General features: G+C 49.5%; 1 protein-coding gene across 19 annotated transcripts in view; it reads right to left on the bottom strand.

The window, feature by feature from the left end:
• The window catches only part of MVB12B (multivesicular body subunit 12B), a 79247-nt gene that overhangs the window by 50047 nt on the left and 14060 nt on the right, over positions 1-15140 (bottom strand). For all 19 annotated transcript variants that reach the window (XR_012663528.1, XR_012663536.1, XR_012663529.1 and 16 more), the window contains 4 exons: positions 13924-14031; positions 10184-10280; positions 7022-7151; positions 6600-6722 (listed from right to left, as the gene is read on the bottom strand). Coding sequence is in view for 5 of the 19 variants with exons in the window: in XM_075112362.1 (XP_074968463.1) it covers positions 6600-6722; positions 7022-7151; positions 10184-10280; positions 13924-14031 (458 nt within the window). In the remaining 14 variants the exon portion in view is untranslated. The remainder of the gene's footprint in view (positions 1-6599; positions 6723-7021; positions 7152-10183; positions 10281-13923; positions 14032-15140) is intronic.

Below are 15140 nucleotides of genomic sequence, written 5' to 3'. Positions count from 1 at the left end.
ACCAATTTTTGCACGTCTTCATCCAGCTGAGCTGGATACAAGCCATACGGTCAGTGCAGCTTCATAACAAACTCCTTATGGGAAACAGACTCGGGATAAATGTATGCCAGCACCCCTTACCCACTCAAACAAACCATCATGTTCAGATTTGCACAGCGTGCACGCGTCACGGACATTTCATCCTTCAATTTTGCTTCTTACCATGCCCACTGGAATGGGTCTACGGAAACGCCTCGTCCAAATTCTAACTTATTGTTTCAATCTCGCTGGGTTCTTTTTAATCCATAGCTACTGTGATGTGAACCCAGCCCTTGTAGCATCCTTGGCCTCTTCTAAGGTACATAATTTAAAAACTAGGAATATTGTGCTGTATTTCACAACACAAGCGATTTGAGCATTCAAGCCAAAGAATATGTTTTATTAGTTGTAAATCAGGAAATAGTTTTCCTTGAGAGCTCTTTTGATGGAACAGATTAGAAAATGCAGCTCCATCAAGAAGGAAGCATTTTGTACAACAGATCAGACTGTCAGGAGATCCCACTGGCAACGTTTCTCAGCGCGGTTCCCAGTCAAAACCAGAAACATCCATCCCAAAGTACTCCTTATTTGGTAGCATCTGGTTCAAGTGAGGGACTTCAAGGTAGACCCCCACCACCCCACAAAAGCACCCTGGCCATCAGGCTACGGGTGGTGTCTGCCTCCAGTCCAGGGCACCTTTCTGAAGCCCTGGCTCTGTTCCCCACCGGAGCAGAAAAGCATTGAAACCTTGGAACCTTTTCCTCTACAGACTTTCCATAAAATCTATTTTAAATATCTTAAAGAAAAAGTTAATATAGTTTTTTATAAATAATATTGTCACTACTTAAAAAAATAGGGAAGGTAAAGGGCTTCCCACATCCCTTCAATTAATCCACTGCACAGAGTAAGACTGGCTTGTCGTCAGAACAAGCTCAGGTCTCCAACATAGTGGCTTGCTGGCGTTGCTTTATTAGCTGCCACCTATTGCACATCATCAGCCTCCAGCAGAAAGCCACGCACTGATCACTTTCCAAGCTTACGTGACAAAGTTCAAACGCCATTAATAAATCAATTTGAAAAATCAGACTTCCCTGCCTAGAAAGGAAATTCTTACATTCCTTAACATTAAACTCCACCGGGAGCAGAGGAACAGGAGCAAATCATTTCCCTTTTCTAAGGAGGGGTAGCTTAACTATTTAAAAGGTAATTGGGAGCACGGGAGGAAAATTTACACATCCTGCTCTTACTTCAGGGGTTTAAGTAGGGCAGTTATCTTCTTATCAAAACCAGAGCAGCACCTCCCTGGTGCAATGCTCCTGCCAGATCCGTATTTCACGACCTGAGCACTTGGTGGCACAGACTGGCTGCGCTCAGAGCACGGAGAGGGTGCGCAGGGAGGGCCGGCTGCCAGCCTCGCTGCAGACCCGCAGCTGCCAGGGGTGTGAGCTGCAGCACAACCAAGCTGTTTCTGTAGCTTATTAGCCATGCGGATCAGGCAGGAGTTACAAGCACAGCAGACGTATACTGGGGCCCCGGGTCTGGCACGGCGCTCAGCCCCTCTCCCTGCAGGAGCCCGGACCTCCGGGGGGAGGCAAGCAGCAGGGAGACGTGCCCATGCTGCTCTGTCCCTGAGCATCGCTCCTGGACCCTGGGCAGTTCAGAGGGGCCGCCACCTCGCCAGGACCCCAGCACAGGCCCTGTGGCCTCGCTGGTGCTGCTGTAGGGGCCGGCACCCCGCTCCAGCTGGGTGGTATGGAGCACTCGCTGCCTTTTCCAGCCTCCAGGCTGGTCCCTTGCCTGTCCACAGCAGGTGTTTCACACTGCCCGGCTGGACATGGACCCCCTGCGCCCAGGGAGGCTTCGCCCGGCTCCCCCCGACCACGGCTGGCTTGCCCCACGCTCGCTGCCCGCAGCCTCTCAGGCCCGGCTGGCCCCGCATCGCCCTGCTAACCAGGAGAAAACCCCTTTTGATCCAGCTGCCTCGCGCCAGCTTCGGCGGTCCCCGTTGCTGTGCGCACGGGAGCGGGCAGCCGCGCTCCACCAGCAGCGTGCTGCGCCTGGGGAAGCAGCCGCCTCTCCCCATCCTATCCCTGGCTCTGCAAAACGGTGCCGCCTCCTGCCAGTCCCCACGATGTCTTGTGCCTGGCTGCGCCAGGAGCTCCACAGGTGAGAAACTTCACCGATCCACTTGGCGTTCCCGACTGCCACCCCACCAGGACGGCAACTCCCTCCCGAGCTGCCGCTGGCCTCTCCGGGCCAGGCCAGGCGTCGTGCCAGCTCTGCCACCCCTCCAGGTCACCAGGCACGCTTGGAGGTGCAGCACTCGAGGCCAACACTGGCTCACCCGCGTGCCTTCTGGTCAGTCCAGAGCACGAGTGACCGACTCACAGCTCTGCCTCCCCGACAGCAGCAGGCACCGTGAGCCCCGCTGAGACCTGCAGCTTGGGCTTACCCCCTGCTGCAGGACTGGCCTGCCCTCTCCCCCACCCTGCCTCTGTGGTTCTCAATTAGAACAGCCACGGAGATGTGCCACAGGCATCCCAGGGAGGCAGCCAGAGTTCTGCCCTTCTGAACCAAAACGCCAAGTGCCCAGCCACGCTAACACATGATATGAATACAAGCAGATTGCAGCAAGATCTTCCTTCTCCCTGGTAAGCCATTAACCTTTCAGATGACAGCCCTGCAGACTAAATGACTGAACGATTCCCAGGGTCAGCGCGAATCTACATTTTCAAAACCTGACATCAACAAGTAAAAGTTGTGACTGAATCCCGGTCTCTCCAAAAGAAAGATTAAACGCCTGTGACACATCATCTGCAATCAGAGCGCTCCATTTCCCAAAGTATCCGTCACAGATTGATAACATCCACGCAAAAAGTTAAGTGCAATTATGTCTGTCACTGTAAAACACACTTCAGCAGCGCTGACTGACATCTTGCTCACAGCTGACAAATTGTGAGAGGGCTGTTTGAATGACGGAGGTAGAGACTCCCGCAGCACCTTGGGAAGGGATGTGAAACGCACTCGCGAACCACAGAAGCCACAGGGGCTCACAAAGCACCGTGTAGGCAGCCGCAAGGCAAAACGGCTCGAGGTTGGCCCTGCGTGCATTCGCAGAAGCCAGCCACTTGCTCCCACAAGGCTGGAACCGGCCTTGCGAAGAGGACAGCACCACACACGAACCCTGCTCTAACCGACCCCAAGCCTGAGGCACGGCGGGGCTGAGCCCCAGGACGCTGCCCGAATGCTCGCGACATGTGCTTTTGCCCGAGCCCGCAGCCCGTGCACTGGCAATCGCCGATGCGCAGGCTGGTGAAGCAAAAGCATGCAAAGGGCCAGGTGAGTTACCTGTTTCTAGCACCTCTTTTGGGGGAGGATTACTTTCTTGTTCCCCAAAGCAATGTCACCACGCAGCACCAGAGCGCGCAGGCCTTCAACACAGAGTAGAGGTACTGGCGAAGTTACATTAAACTCCCAGTAGTGACTCAAGTCAACAAAAGCAGTTCTTTAGTAGCAGCCTTCTAGGATGGGAAACTGCAAGTGCATTTCTCCAGGCTGCCATTAGTGCCAAGAAGCTGTCGCAGAATTTGGAGAGAAAAGACAGTAAAGCAGCTTGATGCCTCACACAATGGCACAGTTGTGCTCCACAGCACAGCATGCCACCCTCACTGGGATGGCAAGGGCTGCCGTTAGAGACCATTAAGCCAGATGCCTGCAGTAGGAAACACCAAGGAGAAGAAATGCCTGAAAAATAACATATGCAGTCCAGCACGAATATCAAACAAAGCCTCCCCTTGTGCAGTTCTGACTGCGAGCTGTAACCCCGCAACACAAGCGGCGGAAGGAGCACTGCTGACGTGCAGCAAGCTGTGGAGGTCAAACCTCTGACACATGACAAAACTCTGATGTGCCGCTACCCGCTGCCATCAGTAACTCACATCGTGGGTCAGAGGAGGAAACATGGCTGGTGCAGAAATAAACATCTCCCACAGCAAAAAGTCCTTCCATTTGGGAAGGTTTTGCTGTGCAGAAGCCCACTGGTGGTTTTACTGGTTTAGTTTATACCCAGTGTTAGCAATTGTTGTGAAGCACCCAAGCATGCCCTCTTGATTTAGTATTATTTTATAATGCTAGACAGCAACTGAAGAGAAAAGCTTAACTGTCTGACCAGCCTAACGGCAGAATCTCCACAGCGCGCTCTGTTCGGCACCACTCACCGATTTTCTCTTAACACTCACGGCAGCATCAGAATAACTTAATGCTGTTCCTGTCAGGATATATCCACATGGAATAAAACAGCAAACTGGCTACCAGTGTAATCTCATCTCTCTGTGGTGACGTAAAAATAAGAGGTTACTTGTGATTACAATCTTCGCAAACGTTAAGTGTTGAGTAACTTATCACATGGCTGATAAAGTATCAGAAAAGGCTTTCAAGCAGTATGTGTTCCCTGTAATAATGAAATATTTGCAGGATGCACCTTTATATACATTTCTATTTCTTAAAAAATATATTGGATAATAAATAATCAGAGTTAAAAAAACCAGACATGAAAGATGCTTTGAATGATCAGGCTGGTGGTGTAAAAGTTACCTGTAAATCACGCATAGGGCACGAGAGTGGAGCTGGCTACAGACAGGTGGTTTTTACTAGGAGGCATTAATGTAACATTCAATTATTCCACTGCATACTGGCTGTTTTAACTCAGCCAAATTAGAATACATTTTATATTGACTATTTTGACATTTGCTTTATTTGGCAAGTAAAACAAAACTGATCCAATTTCCTTGCAGCCATTGTAAACCATAAACTGTACAACAAGAGGTTATAAAATATATAAGCCTTGTAAACACTTCTTTTCAGACTGTCGCTGATGCTCTGAGCTCTAATTTTGGCCCTGTTCCCAATAGCTCTGACGCCGCTCTGCAGCCTTCCCTGCTCGGCCATAAAGTGACCCTTCCACACTTAGTGATTAAGGACCGCCATTGACATTCTCTTGCTATGATAATTTTTTCTCTTTATTGTGGAAATCTGCCCAGGCAGGAATTTCTTGCAGACAGAAAATGAAGATCTGTGCTCTAAAATCAAGACATCTTTTCCTCTGATCTCTCATGGCCTGTGCTAGCATGTAGCTTATGTCCAGCAGAGCTCCAAAACAACCTATCAGCTCCCGGTGGGACAGGCTGAAATCTCCAGAAGGCTGCTGGCTTTTCATCCCTTTTGCCTCCATCTCCGTTTGAGAAGCAAGACAGCACCTCTGCCTGCAGCGTACCTGACAGTTCAGGACAGCAAGCACCGTGCCACGGCATGGCAGGCGACTGAGCAAAACTCTCAGTGAAAGAAACGCCCAAAGGCTTTGGAGAGTTCAAAGAGGCACCGCAAGACATTGATTTAAGTCTGGGTCACGGGTGAAGGCTCAAGTGTGCACATCTGCCTTGAAAAGCTTTTTTGGGAATAGTTTACAGCATTTAAAAGCGTCACTATCTGAAATGACCCGTACATCAAGACTCCGAAGGACATGAGTATTTTCCACCCATACGATACAATGACCTTTGTATATCAACTGATCCCCCGGAATGCTCCTCCGCTGCCTCCTTCACAATTCTAGCTCTCAACAGTGATTGTAATACTGTAAACGTATCTGCAGCATACCAAATACCTCGTGCAAAAATACATGTTTGCATAATTAAGCAAAAGCCCAAACGGACCCACAGAGAACGTGCTGTCCCCTGGGAATAGCCCGGCCCAGAGTTCAGTCGATGAGCCTCATCAGTAAGAGCCCATCTCACACTGGGTGCCGTGCTTTCATGGCAGGTCCCAGGAGCATAAAGCGCACCGTTTAACCTCTGTCTTGGTTAGTTTGCTGCTTAACAACACTCTGTTTTGTCCAGATAAATCCAGCAAGCAAGCTGTCAATACAGCACTACTATTACATGCAAGTACAGACAAGTGCATACATTTATACACACACAAAAACATCATTTATAACACAGGGAAAACAACCTGGACAGACACTATGCCAGCATGTGCCCAGAAGCGCTGCTCAATGCCAGCTCATGCTCTGCATGCCCAATGTCAGCCGCAAGGCTGGAGCAGTAGTCAGGCCCAAGAAAACAAAAACCAGGGCCAGTACCCTCAAACCATGACTGGAGTCATCCTGGAGAATGAGCAAAACTTGTATCCCTATACAGGAAAATCTGTACGAACGCTTCTCCCTCCCCTGGGTCAAGGAGAGAAACGGGCCTGGCTACAGTTCCAGCCCACCCTCAAGGGGTGACCCACGGGCACTTGTTGGAAACCGCAACATCCCACACATTTTAAAGCGAAGAAGAGGCATAGTTTGCCATTTCCCTTCCTCTGCAGCCTTTTTATTTCTTCCGACTTCTTCACCCGTACGTGTTTATACAACCGCAGCCAAAGGAACTTCCAGCAGGCAAAGGCTTGAAAGAACAATGCAGCCCCTCATTACCAGATCGTGCCACATAATCACCTGGCACCCTGGCCTCGATTCCACCAGGCAAGGTTAGTGACGATACGCCACACAGCATCAAGTAGAAGGGGACGGAAAGCAGAAAACTTACCTCGGCAGGTTAGGAGCTGGTGTGGAAGCTGGTACTTGGGAAGGGGGAGTCGCAGGCTGCGAGGATTCATGGTTGCGTGGAACTCTGCCCATCCGGTACCAAATGCCCATGTTGTTCAGCTCCCTGGGTAATCAACACCGAAGACATTAATGCCACAAGGTAATGCTGCACACGTGCACAAGTATCAAGCACTGATGCATTTCACAAATACCTTGGTTAGTGAGAACGAGTCTAACTGGAAAAAAAGGGGGGGGTTAGTTAATTCCTATATCAAACTCTCTAATGCTTGCACTTATCTTGACTTTTCTAATGACAAACTTCAGTTCTTACAATCTACTACTTAGTAACTATAGGAAAACAGGGTGCTTGGCCTCGGTACAATTGAATTTACAACAACAGCTTCTGGAGCGAGGAGTACTTACCCTATGAACGTGTACTGAGGAGGGGCTTGTTTAGATCTTCCCAAGATTCGAATATCACAGATCGCTGCCTCTGTAGAATCTCGAGGGATGAATTTAATGCACAGCCTCTTCTTCCTGAAAGCTATTTCTTCTGCAAAAATAACCCAAGACACGGGGTGGTTTTTATGCAAAATTAGGGTATAAATGTTATTTATTGTCTCTCCAGATATTAGGCAGATAATTATGGCAGGAACTGGAGCCAAAGAACAGATATATGTCAGCAAACCAGACAGTGCAGAGCCATTCAGCGACTGGAGAATTTTTCTATCAGGAGCTCTCTGTGCACTGTGTGAGATTTGTTATTAGGCACTGCGATAAACCAACACTCCCTACTACCCTCTGCAGAAAAGATAAGACATCATGTACGCCATGGAGTACTGCACCACAGAACACAAGTGGCAGGCGATTGTTCCATTTCCACATACTTCTCACATTCTCTTCCTCTTCCCAAGGTAATGTTTGCCTTACTGGCCTGGAGAGTCGGATCTTGATATTCCTCCCACAAGCGTCGCCTCTAGGAACGTACCTGGAAGCGCCTGACACAACTGGTCAGCTTATTCTGCCAAGTGCTTCCAAACAGCCAACCCAACCGAGAGGGGGAGCAGGCAGAAAAACAGGCCGCCACGCAGGGCGGCTAACAGTAAAAGCTGCCTGCCCAAATCTCATGCACTCGTAACTGTTAACGACCTCTCCTCACCCAGGCAGCAAGCACTGAAATGATACTTCCACCGTGTTTGCCCTGGTGCCTTCGTAGGGATAAACCACATTTACAGAGCAGGAGTTGCCAGGACCTCCTCCGGGGCAACCGCGTTGCACTGACCTGTGTTCAGAGGGTGGGTGAATCTGCTGCATGGCCCTTTCCTGCTACGCATCGCAGAGCAATTTCACTTGTTTCCGTGTTATCCACCGAGAAAGGCTCAAGCCCATCAGAGTTAAGGCTTATCTGTACAATGAATTCATGCATATGCACGCCGTCTGTCTGCATGCAGATACAACGCACATCCAGCTATGGGTCAGTCGCACGACAACGGTGCTACTGGCACACAGGTACAGATTTGTGGTGCTTGGAAACCTTTGCTCTAACTCACCCTAAAGAGTCTCAGTGTGAGCAAGGTGGTTTCTATTTGTGAATGCAGGCACTTGAAAGACATGACAGGTCTATTGATAAACTGAAAATCTAAAGTGCAGACACTGAATGAAAATCTGGAAACAACCAACAACTACAAACAAGTGCCTGCAAAATAAAAACCCTTCAGTTTAATATGAATAAATATCCTCCAGCTTAAAACTACGCTCTCACTTCAACAGATGGCAAGCAGCCCTGTCTCTATAGGCTCCTCCTGTTTCGTAATCCGCACCTTGGAGAAAGCAATCCATCCCGGCCTCTGAAATTTGCTGTCGCACCAGCATCAATAAATGTACAGGCAGCGCGAGCTGTGTCACAATACAGCGTCTGTGCGTGCAGCTTTGCAGTCACAACGCTGCTTTTTAAGAGATGTTAAATACCTGTATCCCTGAGATCTAGTCTTCTGCTTTGGAAAGCGAGGGCTTTTATTTGAAGTGCCTAAAACTGATTTTAGGAGTCCAGGGTTTAAGGCTTCCACATCTGAAATTTTTCTCAGAACCTAGCAAGGAGTACTACACTTAACAGATTTACTGCAAGTCAGCTGTCACTTAGAGAAGTGCACAGAAACACGTACAACCACAAATTTCACTCTGAACAAAATCAGGGCCTCTTATTTGACTTTCACAGTAAGTACAAAGCTATTTGCTTTTGTCTTTGGTCTCTTTCACACTTGGCTAGAGTCTGCAGTAAGCTTGGGTTAGGAGCTGGATTCATTAATTACACATGCTTAACCAGAGTTAATTTTAAGTAAACATATTATAAACAGTCAATCGAAATGTGTTCATTCATGCTAATGGAGGCAGGGATATGCACCACTTCATTAATACAGGCAGTGCCTCTGCTTCAAAGATCGTATGGGTCACAATCCAATGCATTTTAAATTAATTACGAAGTCCTCTTCCACCTTTCCACCAGGACTTTCACAAAAATTACAGCAGCACACAGTGAGTGTCCAGCACCCCCAGGGGCAAGCAGGATAAGCCAACGACTCTCCCCCATGCCAGATGTGCCCAGGAATTCTCCAGGGAAAGGGGGTGACCAGGGGAATGGGAAACGGGCTGCAGAGCCTTTCACTTCTAGGTCACGGGTTCAAATCAGAACCAGGTTGGTAGTGACTGGAAAACCATCCTCATCTGCTGCAGACCCGGATGAATTATTCCCTGCAAAGCAGGCTCACATAACTCTCTTCTACTCATAACTAGGCTGGATTTCATTACTGACGAGCACGGGTACCAGCCCTGCTCCTGAGTGTAGCTGTGCACTCGGCAGCAGCGCGAGGCATCCCGCAGCCCACGGGGCTGGTCCCCACCCTCCGCGCCAAAGCCCGAAGCACTCGACGCCTGCTGCAGAGCAGAGTGCTGTGACCAGACGAGGCTCCAGCTGCTGCTGCCACGAGTCTCGGGGGATCCGAACACACTGTCTGGGAACTGCTGGCTTAAACGTTGCAGCAAAGCTATTTCTGCCTTGCAGAAATGAAGATGGTATTTTCCCTGGACATTCCACCTGTGCCTTCTCTCAGCAAGCGCAAACATACCCCACCACCCTCAGCGCCGCCTGCCAGTGCCCGGGCCGTCGCTTGTTCACGGAGAGAGGCGTAAAGCTGGTGTGCGTGAACCCTGCACCACAAGCACACGCCCTTCCTTTCGGTATCCGTGTGCGAGCATCCCTCAGCACAGCAGCCCTGTTCCCGCTAGGCCTAGTCCACCCTTGCAAAATTTAAGGACAAACTATTCTTTCCTGCCCAGAGCTGTGCTTCTCTAGCAGGCGAGCTGGCGGCAGTCAGGCTGCAGCATTAAAAGCCTGAAGAGGATAGGAAAACCAAAGGCTGTTTCATTGCAGCCCAGAGCTGCCCCCAAACAGGCACATGTGAGTCCAGCCACCAGCAGTGCTAAGAGCATCCCTCTGCCTGGGACACAGCCCTCCACCACCCCACCACACAGGCACCGGCGGAGCAGCTGCTCCCACAGCACGCGACTGAAGAACAGACGCCAACTTACGTGTATCGATGGTCTCCTGGATGGGGATGAAGCCCACAGGTAAAGTGTCCTTGATATCAATGAGCTTCATATCAACCAAGACGTTGCCTAAATGACTCTTTGGAGAGAGAAAAGAAACAGTTCACTGTGACAATATCACCAAATGCAAACCCAGCTTTTCTCATCTGCTGAACCCCAAGACGCCTTGTCAGTGTATTTGACCACTAACTTTAAAAACGGTAAGGAGGTACCAAGCCAACACTGGCAACTGTCTGTCCCCTCTGCAGGAACTATGAGATGATTGACTAGGAGACACCGGAGAACCTTCAGCATTTACAGGTTCTTAGCCCTCATCCACTGCCATACTTCTGGATCTTTGGAAGCACAACCAAATTCTTCCCTTTGGAAACACAGCAGTTGAAAGTATTACCTCCCCCAACTCATCCACTAAGCAGGACACCTTAGTTCTCACGCTCTCTACAATAGCAACATGACATTTCCACAATAGTAACAGCAAAAAGCATTACGGGAAGATGGTTCATGCAGACACAGCCAAAGTTATTACATGCATTAGCTAATTAGTACTGAATAGACATGGTTCTAGCTCCAAATGCAGGCGTGCTCCAGAATAGCAGGCCATTTGGAACGAAGAACTTCATTTGGAGTCCATATGAATTCTGAACTGATGCCTCGGCCTATTAATCAAGGCTTGAAGAGCTCAAAACACAATTCAGAATGACAGCCTCCACAATTGTTTAGAGACCAGATTTTCTTTGCAGTTCTCGTTAAAGCCAGCATTGCTGCCAATAACCTGGATTCAAGCATGGAAGAAAAGCACTTTAGTTACTGCACAGCCTTTATAAACAAAAATGCAATACAAAACAATTAAAATTTCATCCCAAGCCATCAAACCATGTCAGTGTGTTTTACTGTTACTGGTTGCTAAGTATCTCCTTTAGTTTTCATCTGGCAGAGTATTTCAGGCAAACCTCTACTCTCTGGTTATTACACTGAACTATTTTAAAACATATTTAAATTTGTAGCCTCTGAAATAAGGGGAGATCAGGCGTGAGTTTACTTTTTGGAGGCTTTGGATTTCGTGGTCAACGCCGCACCAGGAAGGCCACCACGCTGCAGCCCTGCCCCGCTGCACACAGGCATGGCACACATCCTTTGCTCACACACAGTGGCCGAGGCCAGGCTGCCCCACCCCCTCCTTGGCCAGGGCATCTCAGAGCGAGCAATGCTTGGTGCTGAGAAGCCCAAATGTATCAGTTAACATGGTCCTGGCACAGCAAATGGTAAATGAAGTGGTTGCTGCTGATTCATCTTTCATGTTTTATTTATCCAAACTGTCTGGCTGCGTTACATCAGTGTGCAACTTTCAGCTGAGCCAGTGATCATTCACCATCAACAGCAGACAGGTAGGAGAGATGCCTCTGATAAGTTCGTTAGTTGCTGAAACACTGGGAGCCACCACTGATGCTCTGCCACATACACAGGACGAAAGGGCACAAGATTTGTAAGATGCACCATTCGGGGCGTCCTCACCACAACACCCAAATACTGGCAACGTCCTCATAATCTGTCAAATACTCTAAGTTGTTTGGAATGACGATTCTGATAAAGAGACACTACGGACTGTCTCCGTTATAAACCAGGTATTGGAGGTGCTTTAACTCTGCTAACTACAACGTGTTCTTCAGGACAAACAGTTCCCAGTGTTTTGTTAAAAACAAAAAAAACCCTGAGCGGTAAAATTTCCGACCCAAAGCGCAGCAACACATCAATGTCCAGGTGAGAGGAGCCTCTCCTTCCCAGATGACAGCTCTAGGTCACTGCTACCAGGGAGGATCGAGGCCTTTTAACCCTCAGAGGTCCCCGGTTGGGCAGCACGTCATACCCGTGTGGCTGGAGAGGACTGAGATGGGAGGGAAAGCTCTTGCTGGCTAACCGGGGACAAGGGCGCTGCTCCCTGCACAAGGGGAGAAGGCTGTTCCCCGCCAGTCCTGCCCACTCCTCCTCCCAGCCCACTTCCAGCCTTTCCACAGCCAGAGGACCAGGAGTGCTGATCAGCTCTGTGTGCTTCCCAGGGGCTGCCAGACTGGTGCCGGGATCTGCGGGTCCAGTCTGTGCCTCACAAAAGGCCCCCTCGCACAGGTGAAGCCCCTGGCCTCAAGCAGCACAAGCGCATGTTCTAGCACAGGCGGAGGGGTGTCCTCGGGAGGGAGCCCACTCGGCCGGCTGGAGGAGGCTGACCAGCCTTGGGAAATCCACCTCTGAGAAGAGAGGGCACTCCTGCCGTCCGCCGGGTACGGCCGCAGTGAACCACAGGAGCGCCGGCGCCCGCCCACGGGCAGCGCTGCCTGCAGGCTGCTGCCCAGGAGCTCTGCCAGAAGCGCCCGCGGGTCTAACACGGTGCTGACGCGGGGCTCGAGACAGCCTGCGCACGGGATGCAGCGCCTCGCGCCACACCTCGCACGCCAGGCTGCTGCACAGCTGGGACCGGCAGTCCTCCCCCCGGCTCCCTTTAATTCACTCCTCATCAATATGAGCAATGTATTCCCAAACCGTGCCGAGCAGAGGATTCCTGCCAAAAGCCCAACAGGCACCAACTGAGGGTATTTACACTGTCTCTGGTAGCCGATTGTTACTATCCTGTAATTATTTCTGACAGGCTCACATTCAAGGAAGCCACAGATGAACTTAAATCATCGCAAATCTTTCTGTTTAATACCCTCCCTACCTGTTCTGGGGCTATTATGCCTGCTACTGCAGGTACTCCAGGATGAAAAGCACAATTATTGTCCATCCACACCAGGTAGCGATATTTCCCACAGCTCTGGAGCTTTATTTTAATCTAGAGGCAGGCAGGGAAGCGGATAGAATAAAGGTCAAATGCTGGAAATTGGCAGCCCCTGGCTTTCCTGTCAGGACCCGTGACCAGCCTCTGAAGTCGCAGTTGCTTTTCTGTTCCTATCGCTGGTAAAAGCACGAGTACAAAATGGTATCTCCATACCCTGACAACTGAGTCGCTGTGAATATCCAAAACACAACGAAAAGCAGGATTACCCACTAGATGGAGTGCATTCATTGTAGAATTAAATAGTTCCTCCAGAAAAGAGGAAGTTTTCATATTAGCCTCAACCGAAAAAACAGTAGAAGGCATCAGGCTCTCACTGCACATGGTCTCCTTTCCTCCACGGAAGTTGTGGGCCGACAACTGCCACTAATCAGAAATTAAGTTATGCTTAATAGCCATACTAGAAGATTGCAAGAATATGGTAGCATATGCACAACGTGGGCAAATTTTCATGAATCAGCACCAAAAACAACGAAGAAAGAAAAGCTAATCCTACAAGAAAATATCTATGATGCCCCTGGATTCAGAAACTAACATTTCCTTCATCAACACTACCTGCAGCATTTGCTTCTCTAGGTAATCAGGGTTAGAAATTCATCAGGATCATGAGCATGCAGTGCCCATTGCTACAGCAGGAAATGCTAGCATGAGGGGGTTGCTGAAATGCAAGCATTCCCTTTTCTGCCGCTTTTATTGCGGATTTTGCCAGCACTTTCGTTCCATGAAGAACATAGACAAAATGCAAATATCTAGCCAGTGCAGCTTGCCTCCTGACTCACCCAAACTCAGTGAAATGCCTGCTTGAATTATAATTGGCTCCATAAAATGAATCATCTTATGGGTAAGAGCACACCAGGCACAGATGCAAATCATGCAGACACTCAGCAAACAGACTTACATTTTCTTTTGAAAATGATCTCGTGAAGCATAGGTATCGTGTGACCTTGGATTTAAATAAGCCGTCTTTCCAGAGGTCAGCATCCAAGCCATCTGCTGTTTGTGCAACCTGGAAAGAAGAGAGAGAGGGAGAAAGGAGACATGTGAGCCAAGATAAAGTTAATATATGTGCAGTACTTCTTCCTCAGACCTCTTCTAATTAACGGTAGCCCGAACTCTCACAGCATCTCATTAGTTTCTTCACGAGGTGCAGTGCAAAGAACTTCCAAGCGGAGGTATAAAAAGAAGTTCTAAAAACACAGTCTCTCGGGAGTCCGTTGATTAAAGATGCTCTGACAAAGGCTATTCTAATGAGGAAACAGCAACTTTGGTCACAGTCTCCAAACAATAGTTTGGAAAAGTCAGCATATTGAGGCTCTCATTACCACCCTACATGCAAGGGTGCACTGGGACAAGCTGTGAGGAGGGGTCTGCGCAGACAAAGCACAGAAACTGCCCAATCTCAGTGTTATTTTCACAGAAAAGCCATCGAGGAATTCTGGCTCCCAGGCCAAAAAGCTGCTTCCAGCAGCTGGGGAAAGTACTGCTCACTCACAGACTTCAGCAGTGGTGCCACGTGCGAGGATGCAGCCTGCAACCGCCCCTCTCCAACGCAACCCTGCGTCCAGTCGAACCGGTGGCACACGCTGCACGGAAGGCAGAGGAAACAGACCTCAGGCCCTCCTCTGAAGAGACAGAGGCACGTGCAGGAAGAGAAAGGCAGGAGAAGATCTCACCCTCGAGCTGATCCAAGAGGCAGCACCACACCCAGGGAAAGGGCTCGGCTCTGTTTGCAGCTGGGCACTTGCCCTGCACAGTGCAAGCTGGTAAGAGCCCCTGCCCCAAAAGGTTTGCTGTCAAATAAGAGAGGAGACAAGGCGGCAAACACAAGGAGAAGGGCAGCAGAAATAAGATCACCCACCAGACTAACACTCAGCTGATGGCTCACAACAGGAGCTCTAGCGTGGTCTGAAGCTGCACAGGAGCACAGCTGAACTTTTGCCTAATGCCTCTCAGATGGGGCCAAACCACCCCACTGCAGCTCTTCAGAGTCTAATCTTATTGACTTGAGTAAGACCTTGGCCCCAGAGCAGCCTGATAACAAAGAGCTGCTGTTTGCACCCATGTTTTGTTGAGCAGAAGCTGCGCAGGGAGCAAGAGGTGTATGCTGACAAGACC

This window comes from Phalacrocorax aristotelis, chromosome 17 (assembly GCF_949628215.1).
Source record: "Phalacrocorax aristotelis chromosome 17, bGulAri2.1, whole genome shotgun sequence".
NCBI classification, from domain to species: Eukaryota; Metazoa; Chordata; class Aves; order Suliformes; family Phalacrocoracidae; genus Phalacrocorax; species Phalacrocorax aristotelis.
Note: the sequence above shows the minus strand (reverse complement) of the source record. Positions and strands in the feature narration are given on the sequence as shown.